This window comes from Phyllostomus discolor, chromosome 7 (genome assembly GCF_004126475.2).
Source record: "Phyllostomus discolor isolate MPI-MPIP mPhyDis1 chromosome 7, mPhyDis1.pri.v3, whole genome shotgun sequence".
Classification (NCBI taxonomy): domain Eukaryota; kingdom Metazoa; phylum Chordata; class Mammalia; order Chiroptera; family Phyllostomidae; genus Phyllostomus; species Phyllostomus discolor.
In genome coordinates, this window is record NC_040909.2 from 126,165,462 (window position 1) to 126,185,774 (window position 20,313).

The 20,313-nt window shown below is 40.6% G+C and overlaps 1 protein-coding gene across 3 annotated transcripts in view; it reads left to right on the forward strand.

The window, feature by feature from the left end:
• COL14A1 (collagen type XIV alpha 1 chain) overlaps positions 1–20,313 on the forward strand; it is a 194,939-nt gene that overhangs the window by 13,001 nt on the left and 161,625 nt on the right. For all 3 annotated transcript variants that reach the window (XM_036031381.1, XM_028534047.2, XM_036031380.1), the window contains exons 2-4: positions 3,766–3,888; positions 13,309–13,425; positions 16,470–16,613. In XM_036031381.1, the coding sequence (XP_035887274.1) occupies positions 3,801–3,888; positions 13,309–13,425; positions 16,470–16,613 (349 nt within the window). In that variant the 5' untranslated portion in view covers positions 3,766–3,800. The remainder of the gene's footprint in view (positions 1–3,765; positions 3,889–13,308; positions 13,426–16,469; positions 16,614–20,313) is intronic.

Below are 20,313 nucleotides of genomic sequence, written 5' to 3' on the forward strand. Positions count from 1 at the left end.
GCTGATACAGGATCTTGGCATAAAACGTGTTGTGGCAAAATTCGTTCTGTGGCTTCTGCTACCAGAGCAGAAGGAACATTGTGCTGTAATTGGGAGAACTGTGTGAGGTCCCGAGGTCCCAAGGTGCCTCCTGTGAAGGGAACTGAGGCATCATTGTCCTATGTACAATGTTTCTTGTATCTTCTTCAATAAATGCCTGTATTTTTCATATTGCATGGCTGGATAGTTTCTGGACAGATCTTCATGTATATATGCTACCACTTTTTAATAATATATATTTTTATTGAATCTATTGAGGGTTACATTGGTTAATTAAAATTGGTCAAGTTACAGTGGTCAAGTACAACTCTGTAACACATCGTCTATATACTGTGCTGTGTCCACCACCCAAAGTCTGGTTTCCTTCCATCAGCATTTATTCCCTTTTACCCTCTTCTCTGTGGAACAGACTCACAGACCCAGAGAACAGACTGGCAGTTGCCACAAAAGAGCAGAATTGGGGGACTGGGTGAAAAAGGTGAAAGGATTAAGAAATAGAAATTGGCAGTTTCAAAACAGGCCTGGGGATGCAAAGTTCAGCGGAGGGAATATAGTCAATGATATTGTGATTACCCCGTATGGTGCCCAGTGAGTAATGGATACCGGGGAAAACACTGTAAAGTATATGATTGTATAGCCACTATGCTGCACACCCGAAACTGATACCAAGTAATATTGATTGTAAACTGGAATTGAACAATAAAATTCAAAATAAAATGCAAAAAAAAAAGAAGTTTTGTTTTTATAACAGAAGAAGAATACTATATCTGAACCTAACTACTAGCAACATATGTAATGGTGAAATATTTGAGGCCTTCCTAGTAAAGTAATTATTTTAAAACCACTAGCCTATACAATAAGATAAAACATGTTAATTGCAAATGATGTGGTTGTTAACCTAGAAAATCCAAGTGATTGTGCCGGAAAAATGCAGAGCTAGTAAGAGTTCAGAATAATGGCCCATCATAAAATAAATATACAAAAATCAATATTTTCCCTACATTTAAAAATGATCCAAGATCCCATTCATAATTAGAACTAAAAAATTAAGAAAATGGATCTATATTTTGAAGTGGGAAGGCCCATTGTACCTAGGATACTGACTCAGAGCTATAAATAAATGATCAAGTCAGCTACCTTAAATTTAAAAAAAATTTTCTTTTTTTAAAAAATATTTTATTTATTTATTTTCAGAGAGAGGGGAAGGGAAGGAGAAAGAGCGGGTGAGAAGCATTGATCACCTTCCCCTGGCATCCCCCCAAATGGGCATCGGGCCACCAAGGCATGTGCCCTGACCAGGAATTGAACTGGTGATCTTTTGGTTCACAGGTGAGCCACACCAGCCAGGGCTAAAAAATTCTTGATCCAATAAATGAAATTGAAAGATAAAAAAACAAAACAAAAGGCCCCGGAAAAGCACTATGAACTATGAGTTAAAACTAATATTATATAAAGAATTCTTATAAGTCAGTGAGAAAATGAGTAAGCAATGTGAACAGGGTATTTTATAAAAAGTGTAAATACCCAACAAACAAAATGTTACATTTTACTTGTTATGAAAAAACCAAACTAGGATGATATTGTGATAATCACATTTTACCAAACAAATTAGCATGTGTTGAAAACAATTAACCCCTGCCATGGTGGAGGTGATGTGATTTGGTACATATATAATATACTGGTGGAACTGAAAATCATGGTAATTTTCTGTAGGGCATTATTAGATATGTTTAGAAGACCTTAAAACACACATTTGTTTTACCTAGCAGGTCCACAATTGGGAATTTAGCCAAAGGAATCCATAGTTAGGTATTCAAGGAGGTGTGACCAAGATGTCACTTGCAGTGGTACTCGTGCCGGGGAAATGTGGAAATCAGCGGATGTTGCAGATAAAGATGGGAAATAAACAGTCATACCACAGTATATAGTGTGAAAGGACATTTACCACTATCAGAAAACATTCACACCTCAATAAGGGAAAAATCAAAATAAAAAAGGGCACATTCTGTTGTGCTTCCTTGTATTTTTAAATTTTGCACTGATAAAACTCATTATTTTTATAACCAGAGCAAGAAAAGATGTTGTACAGTGAACACAGTGGTATAAAGTGTGGTACTATAAGAGTGTTTTCCTAAGATGCTTCTCCCAGGCCTGATTATTATGTCGGTGAGGGTAACGATCTTGGACCCCAAACTCACAAGATGTGTGACTTGGAGAACTTCTCCTTGCCTCTTTTTCCTCCTCTGTAATTGCTATTAAATCATACCTACTTCAAAGGATTGCTGTAAGGATTATAGGAATTTATGTAGGTGTAAAGTATGTACAGTAGTCTTCACACATAGTAAAGGCTCAATGAATGTTACGGTGAATAAAGTAGCGACCTTTTTTTGAATGAAGGATGGGTACGACTCTGCTTAGCTCTTAGTATCAGGAAAAGCTATGCATCTCTGGAAAGGTTTTAAAATGTAATAATACAGTAAGCCTTAAAACTTAGCATGCTTCCTGCTTTCTTGGGCTGGCTAGGTCATAGCAAGTTTTGTGCAACATTCACGGTCCCCTCTGCTAGCAGAACCAGACGCACTCTCTCCGCTCATTTCACTCACCAGTTTCCTATTTGCCCACCAAACTTCCCCTTATACTAGGGCTTCCAGGACACCTACGTACATTTAATTTCGGATTAACAACACAATTTTTTTTAGTATTAAGTGTCTTAAATATTGAATGAGACATACTACAAAAATTATTCCCATTTATCTGAAGTTAGAATTTAACTGGGAGCCCTACAGTTTTATTTGTTAAGTCTGGCAACCCTACCTTATGCATCATATTCATTTATTATTAAGTTGTCTTGGGACCTTTGTGGAACAATAGTGGGAAATACATGAATGAAAGAATACATGAATGAAAAATATATGCTGGGTAAAAGAAAACCTTTGTGATGTTTTTTTAGTCTCTGAGGAAGGGACTGTCTAAAGGTTTGTGGTAGAATTGTAGTCAACAGTTTGTAGATTGGTCTTTTAAGTTAACAGCAAACATTCACCTTTTTTTCCCCTTCCCTTTCTTTTCCTTCTCTTTCCTTTTTATTTCTTTCTCTTATTTCTTGTTGCCCTTCTTTCACTGATATCCTAATGAAAAATAAAAACTTGGAAGAGTTTTAGATTCACAGATAGGAGAAAAAAAGAGTTATAAGGAAAGGTTAGGGATCATTCCGCCCAGTGACGGGAAAGCCGAGTACTGATTTACTATGAGCACAAAGTGGTTTTTGACATTCTCTTTGCTCTGTAGGCAATGCAATGCAGCAGTAGGACTTTTAGCTATATATAAGAGATACTGGAGGAGCCAAGTAGAATGTTTCCCATGGTTTCATCCAAAGTCACTGGCAAGGACATTGTGATTGTCTGATTATGATGGTCATTTCAGGTAACCTTTTGGAATTTACTCTTTTGGGAAATTCACCGTGCAATGAATGCCTTCCAAAGGAGTCATAAATTCCCTTCGGAACTTGTCTCCCAAATATTTCTGGTTGTTCTTTCCACTTGCAGTGTCATTTCAAACACCTTTGTTTTCATCAGTTTACACTTTGGAGTGAAATATGTGATGCCTTAGTGAATGAATTGGTTCCTGATGCCACTAATCCATCTTGGCTGGTTTGCCTGTCCTAGATGACTACATGTGCCTACTTTATTTTTAGTCTTCCTAAAATACCCCTGTGCTCTCTGTTTCCAGGACTGGTGGATCCCATGTGAAAAGCAGGAAACAAAATGAAGATTTTTCAGTGCAAGATGCAGTACTGGCTGTTTCCAGCTTTTTTGGCAATTGCTTACTTTTGTGCCATTGTCCAGGGTCAAGGTAATGGAAAACTTTAAGATCTTTCATGAGGGTCTGAGACCCTAGTCATCTTGGTTTTGATTATCGTTTTTTTAAAAAAAGTTTACCCTAATAGTGCTTCACTGGTTCAACTGTGTTCACAGGCAGAGTTATATGTTGGTTTTTACTCAAGTATTACCAACTATTATCATTGTAGAGATGTGCCACAACTTGGATGACGGCTACGACTTCACCAGTGACTGAGCACAGTAATTTTGTGGCCATTGGTAGAACAGATCATTCTTAAGTTGCTTTTCCGGCTGTGCACATTTAATGGGTAACATCAAATTTGCACATTATAAAACCAATTCTGTTAATAACGAGCTGTAACAGGCATGTGTATCCCAATCATGCTTTCTTTCTTAGAGCATCTACAGGACATCCCCACCACTTCATACCTGGTCCTGAATTTTGTTCCTTTTAAGAAAACTCAGCACATAGTCTAAAGTTTACTAAGGGTCTGACAAGAAGTTGCTGATATGCCATTTTAAACATTTCTAGCTTTGCATAAGTTGAACTTGGGTTTTGAAATCTACTGTTGGTATTATTGGAATCCACACTTTTATTTTTTATTGCCATTCATTTTTATAAAGCATGTCAGGAGTTGGCAAGCTACCACCTGTAAGCCAAATCCGGCTCACTGCTTGATTTTGTAAAAAGCATTTTATTGGAATTCAGCCATGCTCATTTGTTTGCATATATATATAATCTGGCTCTTTACAGAAAAAGTGTGTTAAACTCCAAAGTAAGTACATAATGTGTACAAGTACTCAAAGTGACATACTAGATAAACATGGTAATCCTGTAGAAGCAGAAATGCTAGTGCTGAAGTACTCATTCATCAGCTGAGCAAGGAGATCTGATGTGATAAGATTGTTTTAGGAGTGTCAATGTCTTAGGTTTGGAATTTAAAGTTGTAAAAGAAGTCAAAGGCAAGAACCACACCCTGGCTCCTTAGAGGGAGGCACACCTGTTTGGAAAGGAGTGAAATTTGAGTCTTTGCACGCTCAAATAGTGTGGGAGCCCTCGGAGCTAAGGATGGTGTTTCCAGTACTTCACGTAACACAGTGGGGTCAGTTGGGGAGACAGATTCTGCTAACCTTGCTGACATTGGTGGAAGCATGCTCTCCGCTGTGTCAACCAGAGAGATGATCATGGAAATCCTAGCTAATTCACCCTCTGGAACCAGGGGTGTCCAACCTTTTGGTGTCTTTGCACCACACTGGGAAAGGAAGAGTTGTCTTGGGCCACACATTAAATACATTGGGACATGTAATCATAAAAAAAATCTCATAATGTTTTAAGCAATTTTACTATTTTGTGTTGGGCCGAGTTCACAGCCATCCTGGGCTGCATGGACAAAACTGTGGGACACACCACGCAGGTCCTTAGGCACAGAGAAGAGGCAGACTTCGAAGCCCTTCAGGATTGCCATCTCACTCTGACTTGATTCAGAGACAGTCATTCCTGCAGTAACTGATCACATAGAGAGCTCTCCTGGGGTGCTTGTGGGGGTGCAGTGTATCAGATATAATACACCCTTAGCCAAATTCTGTTTTAAATGAACTTTTATGGGGCACATACTCTGCATCAGGTTCAGGACATAAAGCTGGATGTAACCTGACTCTTTTCTTCCCAGCAGCTTACTGCCCACTAGGCAAACAGAAGTATAATCAGGTACATTCAATACAAGTTCTGTGGGGGGTGTAGGGCAACAGGCAAAGATGGAAAGAGAGACTGAAGCCAGATTGTGGAGGACTTTAAGCAGCTTTGTTTTTTAGAGAGATGCTCTGAGAGCAATATTGCTGGTACTCATCTCTGTGGCTCATGGGGGTTTGAGGGAATAGGAATAACTAAAGCAAGAAGACCATTAGAAGATTCTGTTTAGTTGTCTAGAAGATGGGTGTTGAAGGCCTGACGTAGGCAGAGGAATGGAGGAGAATGAATCCGAAAACCATTTCAGAGGTGGAAGAGATGGGACTTGTTTACTGGTCAGATACAGCAGGAGCAGAAAGGGAGGAAAATACCAGGAGTCCCCCTTCTCCACGGGGGTTTGTTCTAAGGCCCTCAGGTGGGTGTCTGAAACTGAACCCTGTATATATACTATGTTTTGTCCTATATATGAGCATATATAACTATGGTAGCATTTAATTTATAAATTAGGCACAGTGTAAAGATGTTAACTATAAAAATAGTAAAATAGAACAATTATAACAATATATTATTAAAAGGTGACATGAATGTGGCCTGTCTCTTCTAATAACCGATGTGATAGGCAAGATGGCCACTAAGTGACTGACGAATGGGTGGGGGGCATGTACAGCCTGGAGTCGCTGGACAAACGGATGATTTACGCCTTGGGCGGGACAAGCAGACCTTAGGGGATTTCATCACGCTACTCAGAACGATGCACAATTTAGAACTCATGAATTGTTTATTTCTGGAATTTTCCATTTAATGTTTTTGGATCACGGTTGAATGCAGGTAACTGAAGTCGTGTAAAACAAAACTGTGAATGAGCAGGGACTACTGTATCAATGACAACTCTGAGGCCTTTTGCTGGAGAATTGAGTAGATGGGTCTTTTCAATTCACTCCCTGTGTTATTATTGCTTCTATATTTTTATGTTGTAATTGCGTGTTTACCTAAGTTCATTAAAGGCAGTAGTTCTCTACTTAATGTACATCTCCAGGACAGAGCAGCCTCCTCACAGATGTTTGGTGAAGAGATTAGTAAGAGAATAAAGGGTGAAGCAAGTATTTGAAGCTGAGGATAATGAGTTCAGTCTTCGATAAATATCTGTGGAGCTTGAGGTACTTACGGGATATCCAGGAGGAGATGTCTGGTGGTCTGGAGATTAGGAACAAAAACCCAGGGCAGGAGCTGATACCTGAATTGCATTGTGCTTGGGGATTCGTTTCTAGGGACTGGGGATGTTCTAAAGGTGGAATTAGGAAGGGGTGGCCCCATGAGGAGAAGCGAGGATGAAACCTGGCGGACATCAACAGTTAGGAGGTTAACGGAAGAAAAAGAACTAATTGAAAGTGTCAAAAATTATAATTATAAGAGGGTCAAGGGAAGGCAGTGGCTTAGAAGTGAAGGCTGGAGCAACTTTCTAGAAGGAAGGTGGCGGTCAAGGGCTGGAGGAAATCTCAGTAAGAAAAGTCTTCAGAAGTTCATTGGCTTTGGCTTTTCAGTTGTCATTGACTTTGGAAAGTATGTGAGGCATTTGAGAAACCCAAGCTTATTTCTACCATGACACCATTTATTTACATAATTGAGCAGAGAATAAAGAATATGAATAATTTTATTTGACTGATTTTCTACTTTTACAGCTGATATAGTGTGAGTTCCTGTGGGTTGGCCAGTTTTGTCATGAATCTGCAAAGCCATATGTGAACATGTTCGCTACTTTGCTAGCCAGTGTGTTGGCTTGCTAGCTAATACTAATTACTCCTGCACCTTATATTCTTATAGACATTTTTGGAGTCATGGTTATGCACCAAATGGAAAAAAGGTCAGTGTGGTAGGCAGAATAATGTGCCCACAAAGACTTTCACACTCAAATGCCTTACATGGTAAATGAGAGTTAGGATGTCAGATACTTTCAAGGTTGTCCATCATCTGACCTTCAAATAGGAAGATTATCCTGGATTATCTAGGTGGGTCTGATTGGGACCTAATCACAGTTGTCCTTAAATATGGAAAAGGGAGGCGGAGGAACCAATGTCAGAGTGATGCCACGTGAGACAGACTTGACCAGCCATTGTTGGCCTTGAAGATGCAGGGACCTCAGGTCAAGCCTCCAGAAGCTGGAGTAGGCAGGAAAACGGATTCTCCCCGGGGGACTCCAGAAGGGAGCGCCCCCCTACCTGCACCTGGACTTTAGCCCAGTGAGGCCTGTGGCAGGTGTTTTTGCCTCCCAGGACTGTAAGACCATACTTTGCTGTTGTTTGAAGCCTTTTTCAGATCATTTGTTACAGCGACGACAGAACTGATGCAGTCAACGTTCAAAGGCATACAGGAAGTCAACACTCCCCTCTTAACCTGCTGCTTCCCGGGTTCCGAGTTCCCATTTAGTGTCTCCCAGTGATGCGTTGTGAAGTTCTTTCCCTCTGCCGAGAATGTGAGCCCACATGGGCTCAAATAACTGTTTACACCTGGATGAGGCCTGTATCTTCTTTTCGAGACAAGTTGTTAAATGAACTGGAGCACAGAGAAAGTCATGTCGTGTTGGCAGTAGGGGGAAATGTGTGTGGCAGGACAGAAGGGGGCATGGACACTTTCTCAGAATTTCATAGTAAATCTGTCCTTGCTTCTGGCAATGTTTGTTTTGGGTGGTTGCAAGAAGGAACCACTGAAGGTAAAGTAACTGTCATTTAAAAACCTCAAAGCGTATAAAATTGGAGACTTTGTATGGGGCTAGATTTGACTTTATAAAGGCCTCTATGTTAGGATATTTACACATATTATTTGCTGTTATTAGTAGTCAAACATGTTTGGAAGCTGAGAATATTTTCCTTACTTCTGTTTTCAGCATCTTGGTAATAGATCATGAAATTATAACATATTAGGTTCTCAGCAAGATAAAAAGGATCCTTTAGTATATCCCAGAGTCAATTTCTCTCAAATTTTAATTTCTTCTATTTATAGAACATTTGGGCAATGCATGCATTTGAAAAATGACTAAGATTAAAGAAAAACAGTAAGGGGTTTTTTTGTTGTTTGTTTGAGGGTTTTTTTTTGACCACTTGGAAAAGTTAGCCAAATACTTCTCTGCTGTTTAAAAGTCTTTTACTTAATAAATATAATGGGTTGTTCCACTGACATAGCACTCTGGCGTAGGTTTTGAAGGCAAAAACTCTCTCAGTGCCCGTACTGCTCCATCTCTATCAGTGAGAGACTTTTGGTGCCAAAAAAGAGGAAACTTTCTCTGGTCCATTTAAGCCAAAAATGTAATTACTATAGGTAATGAAGTAGCTCATGAAGTTAAAGTAAAAATTAAATAATTAATCTTTGAAAGGGATGGGAAGCTGGGAATATCCTGGCTATAGATTCTAGAAGTAGTGACTTTTTTTTTTTTTTAATTTAGGGTTTGTCTTTGGAATGCAATGACCGGACCTATTCTCCATCCTTCCATCCTTGGACAGATTCTTGGGAGAGTCAGCCTGACCTCCCGCCCTGAGCCAGGGGAGGATGGCTGATGGATGGCCTAGCCAAGGCCCCATGCTGTGGGAGGGAGTGTTGTTCCTGGGAAGGAGACCAAAGCGCTGTTAGAGAAAGAAGCGGGCTGGGGGTGGGCGGGGTGCGGTGATGATGGGGAGTGGAGAACGGAGGATCTCCATTTCAGTGTTCAGTGTAGGAAGAGGCATTTCAAAGGATTCATGGGATTATTTCATTAGAGGCAAACCTTTGCCTATAGGTTGTCATTCATCCGAACAGCAAGATTTCAGCTGAGTTAAAGGAAGGAAGAGAGAGAAGAGAGAAGGAAGGAAGGAAGGAAGGAAGGAAGGAAGGAAGGAAGGAAGGAAGGAAGGAAGGAAGGAAGGAAGGAAAAGGAAGGAAAGGAAAGGAAGGAAGGAAGGAGGAAGGAAAGAAAGAAGGAAGGGAGGGAAGGAGGGAGGGAAGGAGAAAAGGACTGTAGGAAGGAGGGAAAGAGGAAAGGAAGGAAAGGAGGGAGGGAGGGAAAGATGAAAGGGAGGGAGGGAGGAAGGCCAGAAAATTAACCCTTTAATAAATAGTCATATTGTGAAGTGAAATTTCCAAAGTACCCGACAACAGTGAAGCTTTGCTGGAATCACACAAACATTCTTTTTCTGCCCCATGAAAATGGATTTCTATGAGAACGGTTGCAGTGAAATTCTTGGGCTTTAAAGAAAATCTTCCTTCTCAAAAAATATGACGTGATGAAACAAAAATACCCCCCTATTTTCAGCAACAAGCCTAGTCCTTTACTAGAAGGAAAATGCCGAGTACACCATCCTTGGTCTTCCTCCTCGGTCCCCCCGTGGGATACAGTGCATGTGCTCACAATGTTATGTTTGGCCCAGTCTCCCGTAGGAAGTCTGACTTCACCACACAAAGCATGAGTTTGTTAGCTTGCTCTTGGTTCTTGGTGTGGGCCAAACACCATTAAGCTTTACGCTTGATTTTTGTCTTTTTAAAAAGCTTAGGGGGGGGGGGCTGGGTGGAGGTAGACGAGGGTATAAGGGGGATAAATGATAATGGAAAAATACAACAAAATCAACTACTTTAAAAAAGCTTAGGATTTTAGAGGGCACAAATTAACTTTTGAGTCAGGTTCACGCAAGCGTTTGTAACTATTACTGTAAGTTAAGTATATGTGTAGAAGCTTTGTGCTCACAAAAAGAAAAATCCTGAGTCTGGTATTAAGTACACACGAGTGTTTGTTCCATGAGATAAGAACAGTCCATTCTCCAGTGCACTTACAGGGTTTCTGTCGGTCTTGCTGCCCTGGCTTTGGCACATGCCCCAGTGCCTCCCATGCAGGGAAAAAGGGGCTAACTGTGAAGTTCATAACCGTGACCTCCTGCCTCTTGCTTTCTTAACCAGCATTTCTTCTCTTCAGTGTTTTCCCCGCAAAAACCTAAGGGAAATGTGGACTTCGTGTCCAACTACGATTTTCTTTTAATGATTGTGAGAGCGTTTATGCTTATGTAGGCAATAGGTGTGGGCTGTTGAGAAAGGAAAGCTGTAATGGGACTGTAGCCACATGAATCATTTGTCCATTGTTTACAGCGCGGACTGTTGATGGATTTGAGTATTGATGAAGTCTTTGTTTCACAATCCATTCCCTGGAGTAGCTTAGCTGAAGCCAGTGCTGCTCTTGGTCCCAGAGAACCATCCGTGTGGTCTGAGCGTGGTCTGGGGTATCAGGGCGTGGTCAATGTCACCATTACTACGTTCTCCTGTAGGTTCAGGCTAGTTATTGACGACGAGCTGCAGGCTGCAAACTCAGACCACATTGAAAGAACGGTAGCTTGGGTGGAAAATGCTGTAAAGATTTCCAATCCTTAAGCTAAGAATCCCGAATGGTGTTCACTTCTGTGCCCGCCTGGCGATGTCAACACACCTGGGGTGCTGCCAGAATGGGCCGCCCCTCCTGGACCTGCCTAGACTGAAGCTTCCATTCTTCTTGCTCGTTTCCACGTGACGCCTCCCAGGCTCGCCAGCGCTCTTTCACCAGTTCATTCATGCAAAACTCTGCCATAAGCTTGGCCAGCGACATCTGTTTGCCCCCTGACAAGATCTGGCTCAGAAGCTGGAATATAGTGTTTAAATTTTTTTTAAAGATTTTATTTATTTTTTTAGGGAGGGAAGGGAGAGAGAGAGAGAGAGAGGGAGAGAGAGGGAGAGAGAGAGAGAGAAACATCAATGTGCGGTTGCTGGGGGTTATGGCCTGCAACCCAGGAATGTGCCCTGACTAGAAATCGAACCTGGGACTCTTTGGTTCCCAGCCCGCGCTCAATCCACTGAGCTACGCCAGCCAGGGCTATTGTTTAAATTTATAAACATTTTTATTTTTATTTTTTTTTCTGTAATAAGAAGCTATCTATAAGTAGATTTTCTCCCCAAGTTCCAGACTATTGTATTTCGCCATGTATAATGTGCATGTTTTGCTCAAATTTTTGAGGGAAAAATAAGGATGCGCGTTATACATGGGTATAATGATCCCATACCATGAGTATAATAATGGTATAATAATCCCTTGTATAACATGCACAAACATGTGGGTGCCCATTTTCCATGGCAAAATATGGTAAGCAAAATAGTAATCGTTTCTCTGTTCACCCAAATGTCTCGGTTAGTCAACTTCCTCTTCTCTTTCCAAGTCACTGTTCTTATGATGAATCCATCTTTGCCGTAATCCAGAGAAATGTAAACTCTTCCATTCATGTCAACCGGACAATGGGAAGCTAATGTCTTTGCTGTGAATGGCCAGCATTCCCCACTGAGGGGCCACAGAGGGCAGTGAGGAAGGGAGTGCCCATGACCGAGTCCTTCAGCGCGTACTGATGTGGGAAGAGTAGGTGGCGTGCGGGGGAGTAAATTAGTCCCCCATCCAGCACAGTGCAGGTGCCTTCTTAGCAGGGGTCTCCTCACAAAGAGACGGGGCCTGCTCTTTGAGGTCGGAGCTTGTTGTCCACCGGTATGCGAGCTTGGGCGAGTCTCTTAGCTTCTCCTCGGTTTCCTTCTATGTAAAATTGAGACAGAAATGTATTTTTGTGAGGATTAAATGAAAACTTGCTATCACCTACCATATGATATAAGGGGGAAGGGGGAGCCAGCATTTATTGACTACTTATTACAATATATTAGATCCATTATCCCATTTAATGTCATCTCTCGTGGGCAGAAAGTGTTGCTGTCACCTTAAAGCAATGACTTTGGAAGAAACAGTCGCTTGCTTGAGGTTATTTATCTAATAAGTGACATATCTGGGAATCAAACCAATGTCCAAGCTACATACTTATTAAGAAAAATATTTACTCCCCCCGCGCCCGCCGCACACTCTGTTTCCTAAAGTAAGACAGAAAGGCTGGGCCTAAAAATGGGTAATAAACGCTACATTTTTCTGTTAAGCATTACCTGTTATTGGGCAAACAATTTGGATCTTATATAATTTCTTTTGAAACGATGTTACATTGAGGTCGAGTTCCAAAAACATGTTTTGAAGTTTGAATGGCTTACACAAAGACTAATGTAGACCTACCCACTTTGTGAACTGTCAGAAAAGATTCAGTATACCGGGATGATCATGGCCATGTGCTGGGTAACATTTGGGAAGGTGTAAATCATGTGTGCTTTGGAAGACTAAATCCAAGTTTATACAACATAATTATCTTGTATTTGGTCTTTTTTATTTTGGTTCTGTGCAATCTTTTTCTCGAGTGTTTTTTAAACGAAGATCTTATGACTATAATATGTCCAAAGTAGCCTTCTCAAATGATCTTATTATAACGAATATTGGATTACTCAAGCGAAAAACCTAAAGGCATAAAAACAAGTCCCACTAGAGTTGATTGTAAAAGCTCACATGATCCAAGAAGAAAAATTTATCCTTGTAACATAGTGAAAGCATTTTACAAGATTGGCTTCAATTTGCAGACTAGATTAGAGTATTAAATTCTAACCCTAAATCATAGTCCCTTGTCATAAGGTCAGGACTGTTTGAACAGTGCTTATCTCTTGAGTAAGAAACAAATGCTCGTAGGTCTGTATAGTTTTGCAAACTGATAAATTGATTAATGGGGTTGTTGAAAGAGCATGTTTTGAGTCTGAAGAAGTGTCTTGTGTATTTTGATTACACTATGCTGATGTTTCAATTTAACAAATGGCAGCTACATGTTTCAATATTTAATCTTTTTTTTTTCTTTCCAGTGGCCCCACCCACACGGTTACGATATAATGTATTATCTCATGACAGTATACAGATTTCATGGAAGGCTCCAAGAGGCAAATTTGGTGGATACAAACTTCTTGTGTCTCCAGCTTCAGGTAAAAACCACCAACTGTATTTTCTAGCGTATAGCAACATTTACATATAGGTAACTAAAAATGTGTAGTGCTAAATGTCTCTTTAAAAATCATCTGAAAGTTTTTTCTATTAATTTAATATTTGAGCTTGAAATCTTGCCTTCTAATCCAGGAAATGATGCTCCCTAAGTCAGAAGAATGACTATTGGACTTAATCATAATTCTCCTCAGGTGAAATTTCCAGGCTATCAAAAATTGTTACTTCTGTCCCTGGCTGGTGTGGCCCAGTTGGCAGTTGGTTGGAGCATCATCCCTTAAAACATAAAGGTCGCAGGTTCGATTCCTGGTCAGGACACATGCCTGGATTGTGGGTTTGATCCTACTCTATACTGGAGGCAACCGATCGATGTTTCTCTGTCTCTTTCTCAAACTTCCTTTCTTTTTGGAATCAATAAATGTATTCTCAGGTGAAGATTTTTAAAAAATTCTTACTTCTATTTCAATGCCTTGTGAATACTTTTGTTCTAATGACACATAAAAAATACACGTCTGGATGCCCAACAGCTGTGACTGGCTGGGTACATTATGAGTAATTAACTTGATAGAATATTATTGGGCAATTATACATGAAAATTATATAAGCTAAATAGACACTGTGAAACTAAGTGATAAATTAAAACAGAAAGAGCAAAGTTAAACAAATGTATTGATCATGAATATAAAGTAGTTATATAAAAAATAGATGCTCTTTAGTATATTGGTCAGGTCTCATCTCTTCTTCCAGGATCCATTTTCACATAGCATGTAATAAGTACTTAATAGTAGCATATTTATATAACATACATGTATCTTTATACAAATATAATATTTTTTCTCTTTCTTGGTGATGAAGACGTTTATATGGAGGCAGACTCCTTTCAGCTGGAGGCCTTTTCCCAACTCACTTTATCAGGCGGACAGACGCTCGGGTGTTCTTAAGTGCCGGCCTCTTACCTGAGAGCAGGTGTAGAAATCGCAGATGAAACAAGCAGAGAGAACACCTGGCCCCTTGCTCTGCCACTGAAAAGGAAGCTGCTTTTATTAACAGAAATTATCCACTGGCTCGTCAGAGGGACTTCGGGTCCAGTGCTGCCAGAGGCCACCTTCCCCCACGGTGGCCTCTGGAAGGGACTCATTTATAGAAAGCAGTATTTATAGAAATATTTTGTTCTCAAACTCCGCTTGGTCCAGAGTTTTCATTTTGGAACACGGCCCAATTCTGAAACAACTCAGACTTCTAAAATACAGTCTGATTTCTAAAATAAGCCATTCCGGGAAATTTAAATTGAAGAGATGCTTGTACGTTATTACGACTCTAAAGGTCAAAATGTAAATTGGTACTATGGGGTACCGCTGAGAATCTTACATGTCTGACCTTGAAAGGTCAATTTTTCCTCTAAGTCATCAGTAGTTTTACTTTTTTTTGCTGAATGGCCAATAACACCAAACCATGAAGCATCCCAAGCAGGGGCCCTTGAGGAATCGGAGAATCTTAGAAGTGCTTGGGTGACCTCTGAACCAGGCCTCGGCCTGACCCCCCAGTCCCCTCTGCCACAGCACACACACAAAGGAGGTCTCCAGCTCTTGCTCACACACCTCCAGTGACAAAAGAAAAACCGAGGGTGAAAACAAACGATTTCTTCACGAATACTGGGTCTGTCCCCCCAGTGACCCGATGCCTTTCCTGCAGTGGCCCATCCGAATAAGACAGTCTTGGCCCTCTGGTATCTACGTAATCAAACATAAAACCGATAGAGTAAATATAAAGGATAGTAAGTGTACATTTAGTCATGAAATGTTTGTAGACGTTTTGCCACTACAAGACGTGGTCCAATTATTGTTTATACCAGTTTTTCCGAGAGCGTATTTCATGGTGTTCTGCAGGATGCTAATTGCTATTAGAAAACCAAAGAGTTTAACGATCAAATAAATTTGAGAACTCTATTTTAGACAGAGTTTAAAGCTTTTTTATTGCAGGATTTTCAAAGCCTTTAAAATAATACACTCTACACCTCTCAGAGAGGAATTCTAATACACAGTTTTCTAAGAAAGATTTTTTTTGTCGTAGATGAGTTTTAATTGATAGAAGTTTGTGAAACCAGATTTAACATCTTGGACACAAGTGCATTTAAGGAAATGGGTTTTGGTGATAGGAAGGCTCAGCTCTGCTTTCTTGTAGCAGGAGGCACAGATGATAACACCAAATTTCAAACTTAATGTCATTGTATTTTCTTAGAATGTAACTAAAATATATTGTATTCTGTTATGTTTGATTAAGCCAACAATTTTCAGAGTCTTTTTGCTTTAAATTAATTTCCTTTTTCTCAGACATAGTAAACACTGACAGAAATTGGAGAAGAAAGAAATGTATTTTTGAAACTTGGAATAAAAGATTGAGTGTTTAATCAATAGCCTTTTCAGGAAAGCCTTAGGTGCCAGTCTAATTTGATGGAGAGATAGTGGGGATTTGAAATCTTTTCGTGAACCATGCTACCTTTTAAGTGGCCAGGTACTGAGTGGTTCCTTCAACATCCTGAGCCAGTGATGCTCAGATCTAAGATAATGAAGCTGCTAATGCTTCACGGATGATTTGGTTCATAGAAACACCATAGGAAACATTCTAGCATAGGTCATTGTATTCAGTCTGCTCATACCTTTCCCTGCACTTTTAAGTGGAATTCTTTTCTTGACAAGTATACCTGATGTTGATGGCTTTCCGTCTCCTGCTCTTGTACTGTGGTCTCCCCTAGTAGGGAAAAGCACTAGGGTGTCATGATAAAAGATTATTGTGAATGTGTTTTTATCTAATTTAGACAATTGTGTTTAAGTTGTCTGATGCTAAGAGTACAAATGACAGTGAAAAGTATGTTAAAATTAAGTGCTATGCACATAGGTACCAGGATATATACTTTTATATAAGTATATAAAAGTCTCCTTTTAAAATCTTGATTGCTGGTTAGTAAATCTCTTCATGTACACAGTTAACCAACTTTTTAGAACTGATTTATCTTTCTGTTTTGTTATAGGTGGAAAAACCAATCAGTTGAATCTCCAGAACACTGCAACTAAAGCAATTATTCAAGGTCTTATGCCAGACCAGAATTACACTGTTCAACTTATTGCATACAATAAAGACAAAGAGAGCAAGCCGGCCCAAGGTCAATTCAGAAGTACGTATTTACAGATCTTACAGTGCCGCCATGGGGCCTGCCCCGGCTCTGAGTCCGAGTCTGTGCTGAACACTGTAACGGGTTAAAATTCTGAATTGTTTCTATTTGAAGAAATCTTAAAAGACAGTTGGTACACTCTTTTCTGAGTTCCTACTATCACTAATACTCTTCTGCTTTTTGCTATACCCATTTCACTGTCTTTCAATTTTTAGTTTTCAAATACTGTCCATGATACTGTCTGCTCAACCTTATTCAGACATCTTATCTACCAGGCACATAATAGGTGCTCAATAAATAATTGAATGAATGAATGAACGGATGATGCCTATAACCCCCCTGTAGAGTCCCTAGTAAATGCCAGTCCAGCCTGGACAAAACCAACCTATACAACAAGGGATTTAACTCTTTCCAAGAACTAATCAGTTCTTCTTGGCTGCGCCCCATGACAAACAGATTTGTGAGCACATACAACCTGGTAAGTATTAGAGAGAGAGATACATTAGGACTCTGTGAGGGGAGGTCCTCTCTCTGCCCCAGTAGTGGGCTGGGAAGACAGTAGGTAGGGAATGGCTTCGTATTTGAATAGTGAGTTGGGCAAACAGAGGAAGGGCAGGCATGCGGGGACAGTCTCAGCAGGGCTCTGAGACAGCCCAGGGTGTGTCTGCATCGTTTCATCAGAAAGCTTTTTTTACATTGACTTTAGAACTTGTTCACGCAGTCCCTCATCATTCATTCATTCATTTTTTATTTAAAAAATATATGCAAGCTCTGTCCAGAAGGTATCCAGCCATGTGATATGAAAAATAGAGACATTTCTCGAAGAAGATACAATATACAAGGAACACTGTACACAGGACAATGACACCTCAGTCCCCTTCAAAGTAGTCACCTTGGGACCTCACACAGTTCTCCCAATCACTATCAGCTGTCCCAGTGTATTTCCCTGAATCTCATCAGTAGTCTGAAATCTCTTCCCTTTCAAAGGTGATTTTAGTTTTGGGAAAAGCCAGAAGTCACAGGGCTAAATCTGGACTGTAGAGGGCTGGGTGATTTGATATTTTGCCAAAAAACTCTGCATGAGACATGATACATGAGTGAGTGCATTATCGTGATAAAGCTTCCAGTCACCAGTTGCCCATAGCTGTGGCCTTCTGAACCATCTGAGTAGTTTCTGCAGAGGAATGCTCAAGCTTAACACAAAATTTGATGCAGATTTGTTCCTCTGCTCACTCAGTCATTTTATTTTGAAAGTGACGGCCACACAGTACACAGGTTCATTCAACAGCATCTACCTCCTCCACTGAGTAGTACAGTGAAGTCGTCATTGTTCATGCATGTGCATTCCAGTCCTCTGTCCTTGGCTGCCAGGTTACATCGATATTGTGAAATCCATTCTCACTATATTAACGATGGCTGGACTCTTTCTGAACAGACCTCGCATTGCTGGTCGTCTGAGTTTCAGGCCCTGTTCTTGGCACTGGGACAAATCACTGCCATTATGGACCTCGTGTACTCGTGACTAGAGACCACATCAACTTCTTCTTGGAAATGGCCTTTCAGATGTGGAGGGCACAGCTTTTCATGCCGTGAATGCAAATGAAAGAGGCCTGACCTCTTTCATGATGGTTAACTTTCTGTGGCACTTCATTATTAAGCTAGACTCTTCAAAAAAACACACCCAATTTATTATTAAGGACAATTTTAAACATAATAAAAAATCAACAGAATAGTACAGTGAGCCCCTAAGTATCCATCACTCCCTTGAACAATCAGCCATTCATGGCCATTCGCGTTTCATCTGTTCTCCCACACCCCTACGGATCTGAAGTCAATCCTGGACATCATTTCATGTAACAAGATCTTTTTACATCTTGCCGCCAGGATTAAATCCACAAATCTGGGAGACCACGGGTGCTAGAACCATGTGCACAGCAAGGTGCTACCTGGATCTTTTATCTCTCCCTCTTCTTTTTTCCTTCCTGTTCTAAGAAATGTTTTATGAGACATAGTTTGTGATTTTTTTTAAATTAAAACAATCCTACAACTTTGTTTACCTGCTACCTCTTGAAATTCTGAACAAGGATGTTTGGTAAACCTGCCTGTTAGCAGGACATGCAAATGTTCTGAAGGTTACCTTCTTTTGAGATTTACATTGTTCAGAAGCCCAGGGAAAGGTTTTTAATGTTATTTGCAATAGAAAACGGCCTTCTGTCTCACTTTATTGGCACTGGGCTTCAGTTTCTGGCCTCTGACATTCCTACGTGAATAAGCAAAATAACTTTTCTTAGGGCTTGTGAGAAGCAGTAAAAAGGACAAAGAGAAATGATCATTTTACAATATCCTGAAGGTATTGTGATGGCTGATTTCACATATTCCGCTGACCGGGCAGCCTAAGAAAAAGGTCCCCTTTCACAGGTTTCCCCGATAGCTCTTTGCTCTCCACACTTAAAAGGACACGCCTTTGTTTTCAGCTTGCCTCGCTCTGCCGGAATAATCTTAGTTGAAACAGTGTAACTGGTTAGTTGGATAAATTATATGTAAGCTTATATTTTTCGGCTATGTTATTTTTGTTGGCGGGCTAGAGAGATCCGTTCTTCTCAAATAACAGTTTGTAAGAATGAATTATTAAAATAACTTTGGATGGCTTCCTTTTCCATTTTGCGTTTCAGTTACATTTTTGCTCCCTCTCAGAGGGAGCTCAAGTCTGGTCTCCCCTCTCTGGAGAACTTCCACGGTAGGACCCAGGAAAACGACGATCCAGACCAGTGCTGTGAACAGAGGCTTGCAGTTGTGCAGGGAATTGAGTTTTTCCTCAGTCCGTCTTCTGATGCAGGGAAGCCAGAGAAATAGCCTTTGGGTTTTGAAGACAGAAAGGCACGTCTGATCTGCCTGGATGCTGTGATTCCCAATCTGCTGTGTGGGTTTGGCCAAGCAAGTCAGCCGCGTGTAGCCCTGGTGTCTTCATCTGCAAATGGGCGTGATGACACGTCCCTGTGATTGTGTGGGTTTGCTCGTTCCAGCCACTTCGCTTGCAATAGTCTGTTTTCTGCTGATTTCCCCTTGTGTGAGGGAGACAGCAGTTTTTTCATGACATAGGTGTTACATCTCGTGTGTGAGCTAGGGGCCCAGTTCAAGGTGACTGTTCTTGATTCTTCTTCATTGGTTGACTGGTTGATGGCCCTGTTTTGGCAAACTCCCTTTTCAGCCACCATTTTCCTCTTTGGAATGACATTTCCCTTATCTCGGCCTGCAAAATCTGGCTCGTCTTTCAAAGTCTGGCTCAAGGGTCGTTTTCCCAGTGAAGTTTCCTGAGTCTCTGGAATTATTCTTTTTCAGACATATTGCTATTTTTAGCATTGCTCAGCACAATTTTCCTCATATGAAAGTTGCAGATTTTTTTCTTTTTACACAGGGTGTAGGCAGTTTGAGGCCATGACCTGTGCATGGGTGGGATTGAAGATGAAGATTTGGAAATTATCCAAGGGTGGGTGTGAATTAAAATTCTGAGATGGTAAAATTATAGGTGGGGCATACGCAGATGCAGGGCCAGTTTCATGTACGATCATGTTTTAGGAATGGAAACAGGAAAAGGACCCAAAGAATAAAGAATGCTCAGGAAGGGTCAGAGGAACACAAGTGAACCCAGGAGGAAGACTCTGTGGAACCCGAGTAAAGAGGAACCGAAAGGCAGGGTGTTCCC